Raw genomic sequence first — 21,744 nt, 5'->3', positions numbered from 1 at the left:
TCGGTGGAACAAGATTGGAAGAAATTTGATATATATATATATATATATATATATATATATATATATATATATATAATATTGCAATATTTGATATTATGGATTATACTTGGAAGGTGTTATAGGCTGTAGGTGTAGAAGTAGTTGTTAGTAATTAAGAAAATTGATGAAGTGAATTAAATAAATAATGAAAGAAATTATGTAAGGATAAGATAGATAATGTGGTTAAAATGATGATTTAGAAATTGCTAAAGATGATATACTACTGTGAAGCTCAGAAAGGGGGGATCTGAGGAAGTCACCCTACAATATTAAGAAAAGAGATTTCTAATTAAGAATTTTTTAATGTGGATTTGTTAGTGTTCATTGTGTTGTATTAAGTCTTTAATTGTTTATGTTGTGTTATTATAAAATGAGTAAAAAAAATTGAGAAAGAAAAAGACCAGCTGCTTAAGCTAGGGGTAGCCAACTTTGTGACCTCCAGCCCTTAGGTTCTCCCCCCACCCCAAATAAAAACTCCTAAAACCAGCACTGCATACTGTACCTGTGTGTCATAGGCTGGGGAAGGCTTCCCCATAGAGCCCGGCTTAATTTTCATCCCCTTGAAAGTTCCACAAACCAGCGCCTGTTTCAAGTAGTGAAAAGGAAAGCGTGGCTGATGAGATTTTGGTGGTTGGGAGGCAGAGGCATAGACAAGGGTGCTAACTTGAATAAAATATTGGGGAGGCCTAGGTAGGCCCTGCCCTGCAATAATCGATCACAAGAAGCGGCACACACATGCCATTTGAATGGCAATGTCCATCAACTTTGTGGGGGGTGGCCCCCTCAAATATTTTATTGGGGGGGCTGAAGGGGCATCAGTCCCTAGCAGCTGGCTCCTATGGGCACAGAAATGCTAGGTGTTACTAATGCTAAGTTAAAGGGAACCAGGCAGAGGGCCTTCTCGGTAGTGGCACCCACCCTGTGGAATGCCCTCCCACCAGAGGTCAAAGAGAACAACAATTACCAGACCTTTAGAAGGCATCTTAAGGCAGCCCTGTTTAGGTAAGCTTTTAATGTTTGATGGATTTCTGTATTTTGGTGTTTTGTTGGAAGCCGCCCGGAGTGGCTGGGGGAACCCGGCCAGATGGGCGGGTATAAATAATAAATTATTATTATTATATAGGTGACATGTTGTCAGTGAGAAGGTAGAAAAAGTGGCATTCTAAAAGCACTGAAGTGGTATGGCGTCACGTTACGGTGTCTACTTTGCAAGTAATTCTCAGTGTCAGTTCCTGACATCCTCAGTTAGGGCTGGGAGAGACCCTTTCCTGAAATCCTGGAGGGCTGCTGCCAGTCAGCGCAGACAGTACTGAGCTAGATCAGCCTCAGTGGTCTGACTCTGCAAAAGGCAGCATCTCAGGTTCATGTAACTAATCTGGTTGCATGCTGTCAAGACAATTAATTTGTTGGTCTCACTAATTAAATCAATGTTTAAATGTTGCAGCCCTGTTAACAGGTACATTAAGCCTTTATATTTTATACGGTTGTGAGTTTAGGGGGCTAGACACCCTAAATTTCTGGGTCCAGTAGGTGTTAGAATTTAATCAAAGGAAGTATTCAAATATAACCCAGATTACTTTCCTGACCAGGAAATCGCCTGGGGCGATGGGCCATTAGGAAGGCAACAAGCCAGACAACAAGTGAATGGGACCCCTCCCTCTGCTCAGAGTTATTTAGAAGAACAAAAACCAGGGTTTGGAGTTTGCTGGAGTGTGACCTGGAAAATAGATGTTACAGCCTGGTAAAGATAGGAGGGTGGGAGAGAGCATCAGAGTCATGGCTGATGTCTGTCTGGATCCAGAGCTGCAGCTATGGGAGAAGCAAGACCCTCTTGGAGTATTAATGCTGTGAACCCCTCCATTGCAGGCTCAGGCAGTGGCGGAGCTTCATGCTCCAGCACCAGGGGGAGGAAAGCAGGCAGGGGCGTGGCTGGCGCACATCTGGGAGGCGTGGCACATGTCCAGGGGGCGTGGTGCGCCGCCTGTGGTGTGTGGTGTCCAGCACGGGTGGGGGGGAGCACCCAACCAGGATTGCACTGCCGGGGGCAATGCGCACCCCCACCCCCTCTTCCTCTGCCAGTCGGCTCAAGTTGCATATATGTGTAAATAAACCATTTATGATAAAGACACTGCAGTCTCCGCTGTGCCTCATTCTGTGAACTGCCCTGAGATCTTATGATGGAGAGTGGTATATAGATTTAATATATAAACAAATATGTTCCCAAAAGGAAACAAAAACCCAGGGTGAAGTGCCTGAACCCCCCTGAAATTTTGCACCACTCGGGGGTGGCATGCAAGTTGCTTCTTTTTGCTTTTTATGTAGCAGAATATGGACATCCATTGCAGCTTCATGAACCTTCCAAAAGCAGAAAGAACCCCCTGTTGCTGCACTTAAAAAACTGCCCAGCGTTACCGTCTCTGTCTGCCCGTAGCCTTCGTAGATATCCAGTCCTGTTTTAGTTTTCCATTGCTCAATGATTTCTGGGTTCATGGGCTCCCCTGCACTCACGCAATGCTTCAGGCTGTGGAATTTATAACTTTGGATAAATGGGGAAGGAAAGAGAGAGAAACATTTAGATTTCAAAAGGGTTAATAATCATGAAGTTATACAATTAACCATGGTTTGGAGAACATGGATAGAAAGAAGCGTTTCTTCTAATAAAGCTGAATGGTGGGGGATTCAGGAAACATTTATTTACACAGCTAAGCTATGTAAATATAACTGGTTTATAGGGGGAGAGGGGGAAGCTTTACCTCTGCCCACCTGCCAGACTTGGTCCATGGAGATTTAGAAGCAATAAGGTTTCCTGTTCCAATTTCCCACCCCATAGTATAAGATCTCCCACTTTATCTTTCCTCTTTCTTCCAGAGCTAGAACTGGAAATCTGCATATCTGTGTAGTGCTGCTTGTTAACATCAGCCTGGGCAGCTATAGATTCCTGCCAGTCTTTCATCCTAGACTTGCCATTGATCAATTGCCTTTATATCCCACCGTCTTCCCCAAGGATCTCAAAAGGGGCGTACATGGTTCTTCTCATTTAACCCCTCCCAAAACAACCCTGTGAGGTCTTCTTCTTTGGCGATCACTCATAGCCGAGTTAGATTGTCTTCCATAAACACGGTTTTAACAATGGGTCCGTAAGTGACTGTGGAGGCCAATTCTGAATCCACACGTCCTTCCACAGTGGGGACATTGGTTTCCAGGCAGAAGTTGATCATGGTGTGGATTTGCCAAGCGTGCCTTCCTTTTAGCACGTTTCTCCATTGCGTCCTGAGATCGAGTTTCTTCAAAGCCCATGACACCTTTGATGAAGGCTGTTCTCTAACTGGCACTCGCAGGCCAGGATTTCCCAGTTGTCAGTGTTTATACTACATTTTTTAAGATTTGCCTTGAGACAGTCTTTATACCTCTTTTGTTGACCACCAGCATTACGCTTTCCATTTTTAAGTTCGGAATAGAGTACTTGCTTTGGAAGACGATTATCAGGCATCCGCACAACATGACCAGTCCATGAGGTAGGCTAGCCTGAGAAGCAGTGACTGGCCCAGTGAGTTGCATGGCTGAGTGAAGATTTTGTCTCCCTGGTCCTACTCCGGCACTCTAACCCAGCCTTTCTCAGCCTTGGGTCCCCAGATGTTGTTGGATTACAACTCCCATCATCCCTAGCTAGCAGGAACCAGTGCTCAGGGATGGTGGAAGTCGTAGTCCAACAACATCTAGGGATGCCAGGTTGAGAAAGGCTGCTAACCACTACACCACACTGGCTCTCACTGGCTTCTCCTCACCAGGGAGGACAATAAATGTTTTCCTGCTTAGGCTGGGATTTTGTCTGAGCAAATGCAATCATAAGTGGTGCCAATATTAAAGCACATTAACATGACTAGTAGTAAATAACAACAACACCTATAAAAATGTAATAAAACATCAAACATTAAAAACTTCCCGATACAGGGCTGCCTTCAGATGTCTTCTAAAAGTTGTACAGTACAGTATAGTACTTCTTTACCTGCTTAAACTGTGGTGGATTAGCATCCGATAAGCAGTTGGAGCAGAGCAGAATGTTGTTATGGGAAACCTGGACAAAGCCTAGATGATTATAAAAGACAATGGATCAAAATCTAGTTTAGTGCTGTGTACAGATCATAATATATAGCTTTTTGCAGCTATCGGTAGGCAATTTTTTTTAAAAAGATGTGGCATACAGACATATTTGCTAATCCGTTCTCCAGCTGGTTGATTTAAGTATTTATTGGATATGTATTCTGCTTTTCAAGTAGTCCTCAAAGCAGCTTAACATTTATAAAGACAACAGATGCATCAAGAACCACATGTTCAAAAACAAAACAACTAATGGAACAGATGTTCCTTCCCCCAAGGCAGTTCCTATAAATTAGCTCTCTAGGGGTTGGAGAGGGGAAGCCCTCCTCTCTTCATCCTTGTAATTTAGCCTCCAAAAACCATTATTAGCTTGTAAAAGCTTTATTTGCCCGCCTTTTTACTCATAAGACGGGCAGGTTGAGGATGAATGGGGGACTCCTTCCTACTTTTACCAGCCTCTCATGAGTAAAAAGCTGGTGAGTTAATAAAATAAAATAAAATAAAATAAGAAAATGTGTGCCAGGAACCTCATCTAAATGCTGGCAAGGCTGCAGCTCCATAGCCTCGTACCTCCACATGTGGTGGGAATGTCCCAGAGTTCAATCCTTTTGGATAACAGTGCTGCAGGAAATCTCCAAAATAACAAAACAGGTAATAGAAGAATCTCCAGAACTAGTTGTATTAAATATATTCCAGGACAACAACACGCATGCACGGGACAAGAAATTCACAAGTCACTTAATCTCAGCAGCTAGAAGTATATTGATGCTTTTCAAGATAAGTCCCTTTTAGGTAACAAGTGATTTATAAAGTCTAAGAAAATAATAAAGCGATCATTTGTGCATGAGGTCTGAATTTAGGTACTGGTAGTTGCCACAATACTGTTGAAAGTAGATTAAGAACACTGCTCCAAGCCGATTTTGCCCAGCCTGTGTCAGACGTATTCCAAATTATGTCCGAGGGGGTCAAATCCAGCCAATACCTATGTAACAAGAAGAAAAAGTACAAAATGTTAGGAATTCAATGTCACACTGTTAGAAATGTTCCATCAGAACAAGCATTTCTGCTTGCCTGCTTTCTCTTCCCTCTCCCCCCCCCCCGCGCTGTTGTGGGGTTCTCCTCCCCCCCACAAAAAAATCCTGTGCCCAAGGGCAGGGGAGAAGGGAGAAGCTCCGTTGTGCTAGCTGAAATCATTATGTGGGCTTCCACTAGTGGGATCAGTTAGTTGACCGCAGCAAAGGAGGAGGATTGCTGCCATACCTACGCAGCCTGTAACTGCAAGCCACAGCATTGTGAAGATCTGTTCTTGAACTATCTTAAGACAACTTCTTCATTTGGCATTCCTCCTGATTTACTTTCACAAAGTGGTTAGACTAGATGTGGTCTTCATGGAGGATTTGTTCTGATTTGATTACGGGGTGGTTACATGACCGTGAGCATTCATCCTGATTTGCTTGTGGGGTGTTTCCGTGTCTTCCCATTAATCATTCATTTAGTGTTTTTCCTGTCACTTTCCAAAGTCCAGGTTTAAAGTGGTTTTGTTGTGGTAGGCCAGCAGAACCCTTGAGTTCATTTTGAAGGTACAAACCTGAAGGCCGGGATGTATGTATGCATATCACAACACAACACAACATAACAACAACATATACACACTCCTTTATTTTATTTTTTACAAACACCTCAAAGCGGTTTTTAAAAGGTACCGTATTTTCCATGTATAACACGCCCAGTGTATAAGACGCCCCCTGTTCTGGGGGACTAAAAATTAAGAAAATGGAGTTGTTGAGCTTTTGGGGGGAGGATTGCCAAGGGTTGTTGAGCTTCCTTTAGGGGGGATTGCAGAATATCACTCACTCACCTGACATGAGCTGCCACTTGTATGCGACGCAAGAGCCGCCAATCATATTTCACATCGCCGGCAGAATACGTCAATTGCCCGCCCGGTTGCCGCAGCGACAGCCAATCTAAACCAGCTCTTGCTGCAGCCAACAATAACATGCCGTATAGCCGCTGACAATCTCCGGCTAGCGTCAGCAACCAATCCCACGTCCCCACTATGCACTGTCTGTGTATAAGATGCCCCCCCCGCCCCGTTTTTCAGATTAATTTTTAAAAAAACCAACAAATCTCATCTTATACACGGAAAAGTACGGTATGTGCTTGTATCCTTCTGCAAAATGATCAGAATGATTCTTTATCTAGGTGCTCTCATGAAACCGAGTGTGATGGCAAGAAAGTGCAAAAAGTACACGTACAAACACACACACACACCCTTTCATACCTTCCATTTACACCGAGACCAAGGCCATGACTTGCATGAGAATGTTCAGTCATTTTGGGAGTCCCCGTTGTCCCGCTGGTGAAATAGATAGCCATTGGGTCCCAGCTCTTTGTGACTGCACAGTCGTGCTCGGCAGGTGCAAGTCTGTAAGACATAGAATAAACTGAAGCCCATGTGATCTAAAGAACCGCAGCCTGCAAGGCCACGACTCTGTCCCGCAAAGAGATTACGTATAGAGACAAGTCTGTATACTTACTTCAATAAGTCGCTGAAGTTTAGCCAGCCCTCCCTGTGGCTCCTTGACACAATGAGCTTGAATTCTAGTGATGGGCATTTGGAAGCTATGCTATCTACTGCTGGGGCCAGAACCTGGTCAGTAATGATACATCTGGCCTTTGAAGTCTGGACTCGGTGGAGAATGTCTTTCGCCGTCAGCTGTGTTGTCCCAGGAATAAGAACGGTTCCTAACAAGGGACCAAACTAAGATTAAAAATGAGCCACATGTTTCCAACTTAAGAGCGATGAAGAAATGGTTAGAACATTTGCTGTGCATATAAACAATCTCTAGTTCAATCCCTGGCATCTCACGCACAAAAGGCTAGAAAAGTCGCTTGTTTGAAACCCAACGGTCCGAGTCAGCTTCCTACATTGCAATGGGAGCACTGAAGGCTTCGGATTTCAAACTGCATTGGGGGGGGGAGGGTGAGTTGTACCGCAGGGGAGGGGGAGTTAAGGATCCAAATCGCTGACTGGATCCAATCTCTGACCCCTACACTGTGGCTAATATTTAGCATCCAGCTGCAAAACAGAGCTCTGCGAGGTGCAAATTTAAGCTCTATTAAGGGTGTGCTCTATAAGGGACCCAGGTCCAGGTGGCGCTGTGGTTAAACCACTGAGCCTAGGGCTTGCTGATCAGAAGGTCGGCGGTTCGAATCCCTGCAACGGGGTGAGCTCCCGTTGCTTGGTCCCAGCTCCTGCCAACCTAGCAGTTCGAAAGCACGTCAAAATGCAAGTAGATAAATAGGAACCGCTACAGCAGGAAGGTAAACGGCGTTTCCATGTGCTGCTCTGGTTTGCCAGAAGCGGCTTTGTCATGCTGGCCACATGGCCTGGAAGCTCTCTGCGGACAAACGCTGGCTCCCTCAGCCAATAATGCGAGATGAGCACGCAACCCCAGAGTCGGTCACGACTGGACCTAATGGTCAGGGGTCCCTTTACCCTTTACCTTTAAGTGTGCGCAGACGTATATGGGAACAGAACAGAAACTACGACCCCATCTGCATTATCTATTTAAAGCAGTATTATCCCACTTTAACAGTCATGGCTTTCCCCCCAAAGAATCCCAAGAATTCTCAGGGTGCTGGGAAGTGTTCAGAGTTACAATTCTCAAAGTGTTTTAACAGGCAATCCCTCTTCCTAGGGAACTCTGGGAATTGCAGCTCTGTGAGGGGAGTAGGGGCCTCCTAGCAACTCTCAGCACCCTTGACAAACGACAGATCCCAGAATTCTTTGGGGGAAGCCATGACTGGTTAAAGTGGTCTGATGCTGCTTTAAATGTATAGTGCAGGTGAGGGCTAGAAGAGAAGCAGAGGGTGGGGAAAACATCTGTATAAATAAAGAACATTATACACGAAAGGATGGCTCAAGTGTTTAGGCAGAGGCATAGCTGCCAAGTACCCCGTTTTCCCTGGGAAACCCCCGTTTTTACTTACCTTTTCCCGGTGGTCCCCCGTATCACCATCTCCCGTTTTTCTCCATTATTTTCTCCTGCCGGCGGCCATTTTTTTCCTTTCTGATTTTCCCTTCTATGGGCACCAAAAATGGCCACCGGCTTCAAAAGTCGCATCTACGCATGTCCGGAAGTGCATAGATGCTACTTCCGGTGTCGGCGGTGGCCATTTTTGGTGCCCATAGATGGGCAGAGCGACACCGGTAGTTGCGTCGATGCACTGCCTGACATGCGTAGAAGCGACTTTCGAAGCCGGTGGCGGCTATTTTTGGTGCCCATAGAAGGGCAAAGCGACACCGGAAGTTACGTCGACGCAACTTCCGGTGTCACACGGCTGCCAGTCCCGGATTCTGCAGTCCGGGACTTGGAAGGTAAGGGCAGAGGTCAGCCCCTGAACTAGAAAAATGGGGAGGGATTGATCCTGATCCCATATGGAGAGGGCCCGTCCTGCTTCCTCCACCAACCAGCACTTCTCCGCATGCTGCTAACCTGTTCGCATGCAAGCCACATTCAGGAGCCACCATTCAGGAATCCGTGGTAGGATCACAATGACTCTGTCTCCCCTCTGCAAGCCACACTGCTCAGAGAGCACTCTAGCCGCTTTTTTGGAAATGTGGGACAGCTCCACAAAGCTCCACTTCACTTGGTCTCCTTGGTCATTGACCCACCAGAGAGCTGGGCTTGTCGGTCGATTTCCTTCCTGTTGGAATGACAGTCAGCTCAGTTGGCAGAACGCTTCTTACGGCCAAGTATGAAGTACTGGTTATAGCTAGAGGCCTGTCAATTTTTGCTTTCCCATGTTTCAGTTTTAGATTTAGTTATCTACATTTCCACATCAGTTTGCAATTTTGTTTTTAGTTTTTCTTATTAAAAAAAATCAGTTATCATGAAAATTCCTCAGCAAAATTCCTCTCACTATCCCCATATTTGGATGCAATTTTGCCCAATATGCACAATTTTATAAAGCAATCTTCCCTAATACATTTTTGTTTGTTGTGCCCACTAATATAAGCATTCATATTCACAATTTACTCTAGTATTTTGATTTCTCTAAACATTACTTGGGCTAGAGAATGGCACTGAAAAAAGTTTGAATTTCAAAGTGTTTCGTCCCATATGTTTTTTTGAAAAGTGCAGTTTAGGATGTATTTGCCTTTGAATGTGAACTGAGCTGAATTTCTGCCCCGTCCCTAGTTAAAGTCATTAATTGGTAATTTAACATTTGTCGATGTCTCTACTAGTGGGACCGGTACCAGAATATTGTAATGCTCCTGTTAAAAGGTGCCAGCCAACTATACCCTTTTCCAGCATACTCCGTTCCATTGCCCTCCCCACTGGTTTTCTAGGTCCGCTCAATCTGCATTCTGAACCCTCAGAACATGCTCAGTCCTCATTGGTCTGTTTTGTCCCTCCTTAGGAGTTCCCCCCCCCAAAAAAAATTTATTTTGTACTTCTACAAACTTTGTATCCCTCAGGCCTGCTGATACCTCTTTGAGGGCGTATGGTGCAGTTTGGGGTACTAAAACATAATTGGCTCCCTTGTGGCCCTCCAGATGACGTTGGACTACAATTCCCATCATCCTTGAACATTGGGCATGCTGGGAGTTGAAGTCAAACAACACTGGAGCAAAGGATCTATTGAAATATAGGATGCAATTTAAAACACCCACCACACACAGGCTAGGTTTCTGTGTAACACCAAGCCACAGTAAACAAGGTTTATGAATCATGGCTAACAAGGAATGGTTAATTTGTGTTTAACAAACCATGGCCAAACTGCTAAGGTAAATAAACCATGGCGTAGTGTTATGTGCGAATCAGACTGCTGTGTTGATGCGCCACATTTGAAAGACTTGACATCAAGCATGAAAAGTGACAGAAAATGTTACCTTTTCCGCCTCAGCCCAGTTATCTACCACATCTTTTGCAAAGTTGAAGTATTCTGGCACGTCTGGTTTGTATTGTGCTTGTATGGATTCATAGCCTGAAAAGTTCTGAGCAGCCAGGGCTAGCTGCCATTTGCTGAAGCTTCTGGAAGAAGACAGACGAAGAGTCCAGAGAGCTCGAAAGGCCGAGGTCTTTGATAATATCATCGAGGTGATGCAAGCCATAGTGAGGCCTTCCACAGTGTATTACATTCAGTGCATTTTTCATTAGCTGCCTACCTGAAATACATAGGGAAACCATTGTACAACAGAGAAGATACTGATTTCTTCAGCAAGCTGAGAATTTCAGCATTCTTTTTCTGTATTATTTTATGCAAAAACATTTCTAAACCGCCATATATAAAAGTACCAGTATATACAAATAAATGAAACCTAAACACAATAAAACAGTACCTATAATAAAAACAGGAATTAGGTAATAACAGGGTCCAGTCTTATAGGTTAAGGAAATTCTGGAGAGAAAGGATGTCTTTACGAGATGTCAGAAGCAATCAGTGGATGATAATTCACATCCATTTGTTTGTTTATATACAGTACTGCTCTTTATTTGGGGCAGGGGAATCTCTTAAAACATGACAAGATTATCAGAAAACAGAACATTACAAATGGAATCGGATATAAAAATATGATAAAAAATCTGCATTTAAAGCTACACAATGAGCAAAAAAAAATCATCCCCTGAAAACATCAACAACAAAAAACCCAGTTAGAAAGCAAATCTGGAGAACGCAATAAACATTCCATGTGTTAAAACATCTGTGGCAGGAAAACAAAATCACTGAGGTAGAATCTGCCCCTCTTCACCTGAGTATTGATTGACCTATGTGGCATTTGCCAAATTCCTGGGGAAATAAAAGGGTTAACAGGCTGACCAATAGGAAGCTGGAGGCGGAGCTTATGGGCTTTAAGACTCAGCCCAAGGGGGGGAGTTTGGGAGTTTAGAGTTGGCAGTTGCGAGTGGTGGTTGCGAGGGTTGGTGTGTGACACTTGGTGGTGGTGTGGCAGAGGAGTTAGAGTGAGATAAAGACAGGGTTGAGATTGAGAGGATAACTTGTAACAGTGTATCTAATACTTAAAGCTTGTTGGTGTTTAAAATAAACTCTTGATTCTTTGTTTAACTTAAATCCTGACTGAGACTCGGTGATTTACCAGGGGATCCTGGTTGGTGGTGGTGGGCTCTAGTGCAGTATTCTTCAACCTTGGGTCCCCAGATGTGGGTGGACTACAACTCCCATCATCCTTGACCTCTGGGCTAAGCTGGCTGTGGATGATGGGGGGGACAATGGTCATGGGGCAAGTGAATCTTTCTTGTCCTTTCTCTACTGTTCCAATGATTTGTTCTGCCCTCCATCCCACGTCTGAGTTTTGGTTTAAACTGGAAGAATGTTGACAACGAATTCCAGAACTGGAGCCTACAAAGCCACATTTATAAAACACTGCAGGAAAAGCTACAATGACATGTTTGTTCATACAGTTGCCCTGATGTAAACCTTCAGATTATCTCTGAAGGGTGGGGATCATGCTTGCTATCCTGTGCTACGTCAAGGAAGAGTGGGCTCAAACAAAGGAACGGAAGCCAAGTTTTTGTTTCTCAAACCCTACGAAGTCTCCCCTCCCATTTAGATTCTAGGTGATTTATGGCATTTTCTTCTGGGGTATTTGAAAACACACCTTGAGAAAAAAAAAACTCACAATATGTAAAAGAGACGAGCAAAAGATAGACAAAGATTTGACTTGTCTTCTAGATGCTCACATGTGTTCCTGCCCACTGGTCACATAATCACACAAAAAAATCTTGATATAATCATAGCTACAAATATGGCCTTTGAGGGTGTGTGCATTTTATCAATGCACATCTGTTCAACATTGGCAAAGGGGAAGAAACAGAAAGGAATAGTAGGGTAGTTATCATTTTCCTCTTCCTTTAGTCACATTCACTGCACACATTTTAAGTGATGTGTTACCAACTTTAAATAGTCATGGCTTCCCCCCAAAATCCTGGAAGCTGTGGTTTGTTAAAGGCAGTGCTTTTTAAAAATAATAATAATCGTTTAGGGGTACTCACATTTTGACTCAAGAAAATCACAATTTTATAGTTCAGACTGAGAAAAATAAATACAGTAAATGGACAAAATGTTGAGGAGTATGGGTATCCCTGTGTCCCCCCAGAAAAATGCACTGGTTAAAGGTGTTGAGTGTTGTTAGGAAACCCCTATTCCCCTCACAGAGCTATAATTCTGAGTTCCTCGCAAAGAGGGATTGATAGTTAAACTACTCTAAGCAGTCACTTATAAACCCATTCAAAGTTCTTCTCCTCCTTGCCTTGTCATCACGTGGCCAGGATTAATCCAGGTCAAATGCAACGGTGCTTGCGGAAGGAACACAACAGTTAGCAGACAGCTCAAAAACTTTTAAAAATTATTTACACTTTTCCACAAGGGTAAAAACCGAACAGGGTACTGCATTTTGTCCACTATCTCTCTCTCATGTCGAGCAGTAGGCCAAAACACCCCCAGCCAGCTGGTCTACTCATGAGTAAAGCCCTCCAGAAACAGCTACTTGATCTAGAGATCTCCCTCCTTGAACTTGCATCTAGAGCAGCTATTCCATCAGGCTGAGAGAGAGATGAAATGGCAAGGTCTCTCCATGGCATCTGCGGAAAAACTAGCAACTTTTCGGCTTCTCTCTATTCCTGCTGTTACCTGCAAGATTTTGTTACTAAGAATTCATGCCTGGGCTTGTTCTTTCTCCCTTCTCCCTCCCAGTCCCTTTTTCCTTTTGTGTTGTTAGCCTGAGGGAAGGGGCTGTCTTTTCACTGATCTTTTAAGCTGCTGTGGGAGCCTTTGTTTGGCAGAAGAATGGGGCAACCACCACCACCCCAACAACAACATAGCTGGGCCATCCCGCTATTTAGACCCCAATGTTCCTTGGGATGTCTTATCTCAGGAACTATGCTTTTTAAAGGAGATTACAAAATCCAGAAGCCGGCCTTAAGCAGGGAGGACGCCAACTGCGAAGAGATGTGTATTGTTCCAGGTTAATGCTAGGATTTATTCTGGGGAAACCAGTTTGTCCAGCCTGAAGAGACTTTACAAAAGAAATTAGGTTCAAACAAATACCATTCTGTCCCATTTGGAAACACTTGTATAACTGCAATGGTTTTATTTATTTATTTTTATCATGGAATATTCACAGAATCGTAGAGTTGGAAGGGACCAAGAGGATCATCTTGTCGTACTACGGCAAGGCTGTATATTGTCTCCCTGCTTATTTAACTTATATGCAGAATTCATCATGCGAAAGGCTGGACTAGATGAATCCCAAAACGGAATTAAGATTGCCGGAAGAAATATCAACAACCTCAGGTATGCAGATGACACAACCTTGATGGCAGAAAGTGAGGAGGAATTAAAGAACCTTTTAATGGGGGTGAAAGAGGAGAGTGCAAAATGTGGTCTGAAGCTCAACATCAAAAAAAAACCAAGATCATGGCCACTGGTCCCATCACCTCCTGGCAAATAGAAGGGGAAGAAATGGAGGCAGTGAGAGATTTTACTTTCTTGGGCTCCTTGATCACTGCAGATGGTGACAGCAGTCACCAAATTAAAAGATGCCTGCTTCTTGGGAGAAAAGCAATGACAAACCTAGACAGCATCTTAAAAAGCAGAGACATCACCTTGTCTACAAAGGTCCGTATAGTTAAAGCTATGGTTTTCCCAGTAGTGATGTATGGACGTAAGAGCTGGACCATAAAGAAGGCTGATCGCCGAAGAATTGATGCTTTTGAATTATGGTGCTGGAGGAGACTCTTGAGAGTCCCATGGACTGCAAGAAGATCAAACCTATCCATTCTGAAGGAAATCAGCCCTGAGTGCTCACTGGAAGGACAGATCCTGAAGCTGAGGCTCCAATACTTTGGCCACCTCATGAGAAGAGAAGACTCCCTGGAAAAGACCCTGGTGTTGGGAAAGATGGAGGGCACTAGGAGAAGGGGACGACAGAGAACGAGATGGTTGGACAGTGTTCTCGAAGCTAGGAACATGAGTCTGACCAAACTGCGGGAGGCAATGCAAGACAGGAGTGCCTAGCGTGCTCTGGTCCATGGGGTCATGAAGAGTCGGACATGACTAAACGACTAAACAACAACAACAACAACAACAACGAGGATCATCTAGTCCAATTATTAATTAATTAATACTAATAATGGTTGTTGTTGTTGTGACCTGCTCTGGGACCTCATAGTGAAGGTCGGTTAAGAAACCCCTTAAAAGGAATCTATCAACAGTACATCAACTGTGTTTGCCTTTCTTTCAACGAGCAATCTGCCCGAAGAGCGGCAGCAGCGAGCAAGCGAAAGGCTGTGCGCTCTGGGGCCGCTGCCGAAGCGCTTGGACGGGAGAAAGTTGGGACAAAGAAAGCGAAAGCGAGAAAGCAGCCCCGCCACGTCGGAAGCTGTTCGATTGCCCCGATCTCGGCCTCCGCGAAGTTCAGCGAGCAGCAGCAGCACCGCCCAGGGCGAGAGGAGGAGGAGGGAGAGGAGACACTTACGCCGTCGCCTACAGTTTGTTGGACGGGCTTGGCGGAGGCAACTTGGCTGATCTCGATCCCTCGACGGCGCCACTCGCCCCGGGCCAAGAGGAAGGGGAAGTTCCTGCCTGCCTTGGGGGAAGAGGCTGGACCGCCCAGGCACTTGTTGCAGAGGAGGACGGACTGGTCCGGTGGAATTTCCTTGGCCGCCTCCCTGGCATTGCGCGGAGTCCCCCGAGGAAAAAGCAAAGGTCAGTGAACTCTGGACTGCCCGCCCGGACTCTGGCTGCTTCGCGGTGGGATTCAGTCGCATACCTGCAAATTCAGCTTGCGCAATCAAAGGGCATAAGATGCAGGATCAGGCCAGCGGCCCATCCAGCATTCTGTTCTTGCATCCGTCTGCCCTAAATCTTCCAAAATTCAGCATCCTTGGATGTCCACGGGGGGTCTAGTGGGATGGAAAAAGGAGGAAAGTAGGCAGATCCACAAAGGACCGTAGAACATCGAAGCTGTTTTATCGCAAAGCAGACCAATGGATCATCTAGCCCAGTGTTGTCCACACTGACTGGCAGCAGCTCTCCAGGGTTTCTGTCGGGCAGGAGCAGGCATAGGCAAACTCGGCCCTCCAGATGTTTTGGGACTACAACTCCCATCATCCCTGAGGTCCTGTTAGCTAGGGATGATGGGAGTTGTGGTCCTAAAACTTCTGGAGGGCCGAGTTTGCCTAGGCTGGAGGCTCTTCCAAAGTTTTGCAGGAAGGGAAGTGATGGGGAAGTGCTCTTGGAAAGTGCAAGAGAACACTTACAATCATGGAATTGTAGTAGACCCCTGAGGGTCATCTAGCCCAACCCCCTGCAAGGCACTCGTTTTGACACAGTGCAATAAACCGGTTGCCTGGAAATCCCTGCTCTGTATCATGATGGAAGCTGAGCTTCAAAGGGTTGCTTCCAGCTAACTTTTATCGGAAGCAGTCCTATTGAACTAGCCATGCCCATCGATTAGGATGACCGGTGGACACCATTGCAAGCATCTTTAAAAGGTGGGGGTTGGACTAGAGGACCTTTGGGGTACCCTTCCAGCTCTACATTTCTGTGATTCTTTGGGCAGTAGTGCCTTGGTGGAGAGGGTGGGGTCTGCTCTGCTCTAATGTGATTGCACCATGATTGTCTGAGAGATTTCAGTCAGGTAATTTGGATGGCTTGGCTTCCCTCCATCCCCTGCCCCAGCTCAATGTCATGTGTCTTACTTTGCTTACATAAAAGTGTTTCCCACGTGATGCACAGCGATATTGTGAAACTCTCTTTGATCCTCTTCCTTCCTTCTGTTTATTTAGCCATATCTGTTGCCGCTATAATGACGTTCCTCTTAAAAACTTTATAAAAGAATGGGGGAAATTTACAAGTTATTGAGGAGACCACTGTAAGCAGATGGAAACAAGAGCAGGATTTTGACACCCTTGTAGTGTAAAAAAATATTATAGATAATATGTTTTGATATAATAACTGGAGTACAAACTAATATGCAGTGGTAGATGTTTTAAAACAGGCACCCCCAAACTTCGGCCCTCCAGATGTTTTGGACTACATTTCCCATCTTCCCCGATCACTGGTCCTGTTAGCTAGGGATCATGGGAGTTGTAGGCCAAAACATCTGGAGGGCCGCAGTTGGGGGGTGCCTGTTCTAAAACAATGGGGGGAAGTCACAAGATTTGGAGAATCTCCACATACAGTGTTACTTTATCCATGTGTGTGTATTTGTATTTTTTTATTTGTAAAATTAACAAAATTTCTCTAAAACAGCAAATAAAAGTGTTCCTCTTTTACCAGGCCTTGGGTTGATTGACATCCAATGCCCTACATTGGGCCAAAAATGCCTCCATTGTTGGGGGTTGGACTAGATGACCACCGGGGTCTCTTCCAACCAGGAGTGCCAACTTGGCCTCATGACCATGGGTGCTTGAGACCATGGGTGCCATGTAGCGTGCATGGCCTTGGCACTGAAATTTGCGGGTGTCCGGCCCCTTTATGTGGAATTTTGTGGGTGCTCGGGCACCCAGGGCCCTAGAGAGTTGGTACCTATGCTTCCGACTCAACAGTTTTATGATTCTAAGTCCCTTGTATAATTTGTTAGTCCAGAACCCTCAGAAAATCAGGAGTCAGCCCCTCCTCTCTTCTTTGTACATATATGAAACATCTGCAGCATGTGAAAACAGGGCTTCCTGCACAAACATCACTCATCCATTTTGCAGGGTGGAGTTTGGGAGATGAGCCAATAGGTTTGGGAAGGATGGCAGCTCAGGAGTAGAGCATCTGCTATGCGTGCAGAAGGCCCCTTGTTCAGTCCTTGACATCTCCACGTAGGGCTGAGAACATCCCTTGAGAGCTGCTGCCAGTCAGTGTAGACAGCACTGAGCTAGTTGGACTCAATATAAGTCGGTTTCCTGTGTTTGGGATCCATAAGGTTGTGGCTCTGCTGCTATATTGACTGCTTTGAGGCTTACAGGGTTTTTCTGCTTTCAAAACATGTCTTTGCAGAGAGACCAAGCTGGTTGATGCCCTCGAGCTGCCATGAAGACCTTGCTTCGATGCTTCTGGAGCCTGCGGCCGCCTCCTTACGCTCTCTTTCGCCAAGCCAAGAGACACCTGGCCCATCCGATCATCTCGCATTATGAAGCTATAAACCATGGTGAACAGGATGTGCCCGAGTACTTTAATTTTGCCAGGGATGTTCTGGACAGGTGGACCCAAGAGGAAAAGGTAGGGGTTTGGCTGTTGGGGGGGGGACAGGTAGGAAAACCGGATGTTAATAGTATTGTGGTACACTTGGTCTCCCTGGAGCACAGAGGAACCTGCGACTTATTTTTTTTAAAAAATAAAAATAAAAATTTACATTAATATAATTTCTTTAATGCTATTGGATATTATAATATATGTTGAAAGTTTCATAATTGATGGAATGGAAATTATATTTAATTTTGTTGTGTATATGAATGGTGTAAAGGAATACATGTGGGAAATGAATAAAAAAATATTTTAAAATAATAAATAAATAAAAATTAAACAATAGTAACGTTTATATACTTCACAAAGTTTATACACCTCTTGATTGCAACAACTACCACCACCACCACCACGACCCCCAAAGCGGTGTATAAAACAGATAAAACAAATATCAATAAGAATGAATAACAATATCTTGAGATTTTTGAAATTTTTAAATAGCAATAGACTACTAAAAACAGATTAAGACTTGCATCAAGAACAAATGCTTCAATAATGGCCAAGAATAAATAAAAAAACAATGCAATTGAATGATTTTTTAAAAAAGAATATATATATGTTGTTGTTTGGTCGTGTCCGACTCTTCGTGACCCCATGGACCATATATATATATATATATAACACACACACACACACACACACACACACACACACACACACACACACATATATATATGGGTTGTTTCATTCACATTCCCTGGAGGGAAAATATTTTGATTAGCACTGCTGGTTTTTGAGGGTAGTAATATTTTTTTAAGGGTTTCTTTTGTTCATAAATATCAGGATGCCTTCAAAGTCTTACAATATTCTCATTTAAAGAGGAAAAGTTACTAAGGATTCTACATAGTAGCATATTTCACAGGAGGCGTTTGAAACATCAATAATATACAAAACATTTTTTCGCAACGTAGTTGAAAGCGAAGCACAGAGGCCGGTGGCTTCGTTCAGCGATGTGTTCCCCAAACTGAAAGATGCAGGGAAGTCTTGGATTTTACCCTCCAAGACCGCCTGATTCTTGTGTCAAGAGCCTCATCCTCCACAATGCCTGCACCTTGCCTTAAATCGCTGTTTGTTCCCTCTGGTGACTTCAGCTGTAGCTCAGTGATTAAGCAGGTGTGTTGCATGCAGAAGGCCCCAGGTTTAGAGAGACCTCCATCTGAATACCTGGAGAGCTTCTGACAGTCGCTGCGGCCAGTATTGAGACAGGTGGACCAATGGTCTGACTCGGTCTGAGGCAGCTTCCTGTGTTCCTTCTCTCACACATAGGAGGGGGGGAAGGCCACTTAAGGGAAGGGCTCTAGCTCAGTGAAAGAACATCTGCACACATAGAAAGTCCTGGGTTCAATTCCCAGCATCTCCACTTAGGGCTGGGAGGCTCCCCTGCCTGAAACCCTGGACAGCTGCTGCCGGTCAGTGTAGAGCAGGCCTGTCCAAAGTCCATTTTGGGGGACTAATCTGGCCTGTGGCAGTTTACTTCCGGGGGTAAAATAATAAAAAAAAGCCTTCACAACTTCAACCCTATAAAAAGGTCAACAGCTTCAATCCTAAATAAAGTTGGCCCTTTGGTCGACCCTCACGGCCCTTTGGTTGACCCTCACGGCCCTTCACTTCATTGAATCTGGCCCTCTTTGAAAAAAGTTTGGACACCACTGGTGTAGAGAAAACCAGGATAGATGTGCCAACGGACTGACTCTTTATAAGGCATCCTATGTTCCTATGATGTAGGCCTGCGAAATAAACATATATGGAGGTTGGCTGCAGCTGAGGAAATAACCTGCAAAGTAATGGCGCTGACAGGAATAGAGAAGAACAGTTGCTTTTTTCAGCTACCTGATATGAAGGACATGAAGTTGTTTTAAATGTTGCTTTTAATGCTATAACCCAGGCATCCCCAAACTGCGGCCCTCCAGATGTTTTGGCCTACAACTCCCATGATCCCTAGCTAAGAGGACCAGTGGTCTGGGATGATGGGAATTGGAGTCCAAAACATCTGGAGGGCCGAAGTTTGGGGGTGCCTGCTATAACCCATCCTAGGGCCTTAGGGTCAAGGGGGAGTGATAAATGATTTACTGTAATGATGATGATGATGATGATTACAATAATAATCATAATAAATGAATACTTACCTGACTGCTGACGAGATTGCCAGGGGTGTTGATGCCTGCTGATGTTCAATGCTTATCTTTATCTGTCTAGTTATCTTTTGTTGCACATCCTTGAAAATCAGTAAAAAAAATACTTTGAAAACAACAACACATAAGTAAGATCTTGGCAAGTGTGTTCCTAGTTATTACACACATACAGACACACCCCACTACTTTCCTTTTTCTTTCTTTTTTAAAAAAAGATTTGATTTTTTAATGAGGAATTCCCCATAATACAGTAAGATTACGACTACAGAAAATAAAAATCAAATAAGTAAAATATGGAGTCCTCTCTTAAAAGTAATTCTCGGCCCTTGCCACTCGCAGAGAACAGTAGCTCCTGCTTCTCCCAGCTCTGACCTGGGACATTTCCTTTCTGAGAGACCAGCATTTCCCTGTCTCTCACCCAAGGTCCTCCCATCAGCCACAACTGACCACACACTGCTATATGATTCATACATATAAAATGGCTCTGTGGATTAGGTTGTTATAACGTCTTCTCTGCTAGGATGGAAAGAGGCCTCCGAACCCAGCCCTCTGGTGGGTGGACGACCAGGGCAAAGAGGTGAAGTGGAGCTTTGAGGAGCTAGGAGTCTTATCCCGGAAAGCTGCCAACATGCTGGTCGATCCCTGCGGCTTACAGGCGGGCGACAGGGTCATGGTGGTTCTCCCCAAGGTTCCTGAATGGTGGCTGATGAACGTGGCTTGTATCCGGACAGGTCAGTCAAGATTCGGGGAAAGAAAAGAGGGAGCCCCCTCCCCAGGAAAAGTGCTGTCTTCCCCAGTGAGAAAATTTAGCAGTAGGCAAATATTCTCCACTGACAACTTGACAAAAAAACAACAATATCAACACAATTTGCGGAAAAATTGGGAGGAAAGGGTGTGCATTGCAGGAATCTCAGCGAAAGCATCGTGAGATTAATGAGTTTGGTCAGACAACCAGCTACAAATCCACCTAACAATTCACATTTGTTCAATCCCACATTTTACCAGCTTCCTTGGAAAAAATACCACGGGGAACATTATCAAAAGCATTACTGAAATCAAGATTTCAGTTTTAAAATAAATTACTTTGTGGGAGGGAGGAGGAGCTGCACAGAAGCGATGAAACCCATGTGCTCCCTTCTTTCATTTCCTGACTAGCTTTAGATGTCTGCATTTTTAGAATGGATAAGTATTTTATTTATTTATTCACTGCAGGGTTGGGGAACCTCAGGCTTGGGAGGCAAACATGGCCCTCTAAGCCTCTCTTATCTGGCCCTAGGAATTCTCCCTGGCCACACCTCCGGATGTGTCCTTGAATCATAGCTGCCAAGTTTTCACTTTTCTCGCGAGGAAGCCTATTCAGCATAAGGGAAAATCCCTGTAAAAAAGGGATAACTTGGCAGCTATGCCTTGAATTCCCATGATGCCTCTTGCTTGTCTGGAAAGAGGATCTAGATAGGTGTGAGAAGGTGTGGAGTTTGCAGGTTTTGCTCTCCTCACTTAAGCCCTTGGCCACACCCACCAATGTCAGGTGTCCCCCAGAAGGCTGTCCAGACAGGAATGTGACCCTTTGGCTGAAAATGGTCCCCCCATACCTGCTTTGCAGGGTCTAAGTTGCCGCTCTTCCTCCTAGGAGTGTCGGGACGCTAAAACCTGTTCCCCCGCCATTTTCTCCACACGTGAGGAAGGTTAGGCTCAGATAGTGACTGGTCCAATGAGTCACCCAGCAAGTTTGACAGCTTACTGGAATTTTTTACCTTGGTCTCCCCAGAGGTAGTCCAACAGAGGTAGCCCAGGAATGGGGAACCTTTGGGCCCCCAGGTGTTTTCGAACTACAAGCCCCTAACAGCTAAAATAAGAGAACCCAATGATGACTGTTTTGTGGAAGAGTGGAAGCCTCTTTTGGATTATTGAAATAAATAAATTCATGATCAGCATTTGAACTATGGGGAACAGAAGGAATTAAAGATTATTGTATTGTTGTTATGATATAAGAGAGAGGAGATAAGGTGCAGCATAGGGGAGGAGAAATAATAATAAAAAACCACCATGGAAAACAGGGTGGGAAGTCAATAAAACAAAAGAAAAAATCATTATGTATTACCTCGCAAGACGAATGCCCTGCAAGATGATTTTTTCGCAAGATGAATGCATCTTGTGATGTGATGGTGACTCGCAAGACGAATTCATTTTGTGAAAAATTCATCTTGCGAAT

At 44.6% G+C, this 21,744-nt stretch overlaps 2 protein-coding genes across 5 annotated transcripts in view; one reads left to right on the top strand and one right to left on the bottom strand.

Moving 5' to 3' along the window:
• The window catches only part of LOC118092473 (acyl-coenzyme A synthetase ACSM3, mitochondrial), a 21,854-nt gene extending 7,076 nt beyond the window's left edge, over positions 1–14,778 (bottom strand). For 2 of the 3 annotated variants that reach the window (XM_035130502.3, XM_088656932.1), the window contains exons 1-9: positions 14,642–14,778; positions 10,037–10,312; positions 8,637–8,847; positions 6,675–6,882; positions 6,419–6,562; positions 5,020–5,119; positions 4,046–4,125; positions 2,452–2,575; positions 542–622 (exon numbers count right to left, since the gene is read on the bottom strand). In XM_035130502.3, the coding sequence (XP_034986393.3) occupies positions 542–622; positions 2,452–2,575; positions 4,046–4,125; positions 5,020–5,119; positions 6,419–6,562; positions 6,675–6,882; positions 8,637–8,847; positions 10,037–10,258 (1,170 nt within the window). In that variant the 5' untranslated portion in view covers positions 10,259–10,312; positions 14,642–14,778. The remainder of the gene's footprint in view (positions 1–541; positions 623–2,451; positions 2,576–4,045; positions 4,126–5,019; positions 5,120–6,418; positions 6,563–6,674; positions 6,883–8,636; positions 8,848–10,036; positions 10,313–14,641) is intronic. The other variant, XM_088656931.1, reaches the window with a different exon arrangement.
• The window catches only part of LOC118092472 (acyl-coenzyme A synthetase ACSM5, mitochondrial), a 19,709-nt gene continuing 12,696 nt past the window's right edge, over positions 14,732–21,744 (top strand). For both annotated transcript variants that reach the window (XM_088656930.1, XM_035130501.3), the window contains exons 1-3: positions 14,732–14,871; positions 17,155–17,376; positions 20,053–20,263. In XM_088656930.1, the coding sequence (XP_088513056.1) occupies positions 17,188–17,376; positions 20,053–20,263 (400 nt within the window). In that variant the 5' untranslated portion in view covers positions 14,732–14,871; positions 17,155–17,187. The remainder of the gene's footprint in view (positions 14,872–17,154; positions 17,377–20,052; positions 20,264–21,744) is intronic.

Source organism: Zootoca vivipara, chromosome 13 (genome assembly GCF_965207765.1).
Source record: "Zootoca vivipara chromosome 13, rZooViv2.hap1.1, whole genome shotgun sequence".
NCBI lineage: Eukaryota > Metazoa > Chordata > Lepidosauria > Squamata > Lacertidae > Zootoca > Zootoca vivipara.
This window is presented reverse-complemented; position numbering and strand designations above follow the sequence as displayed.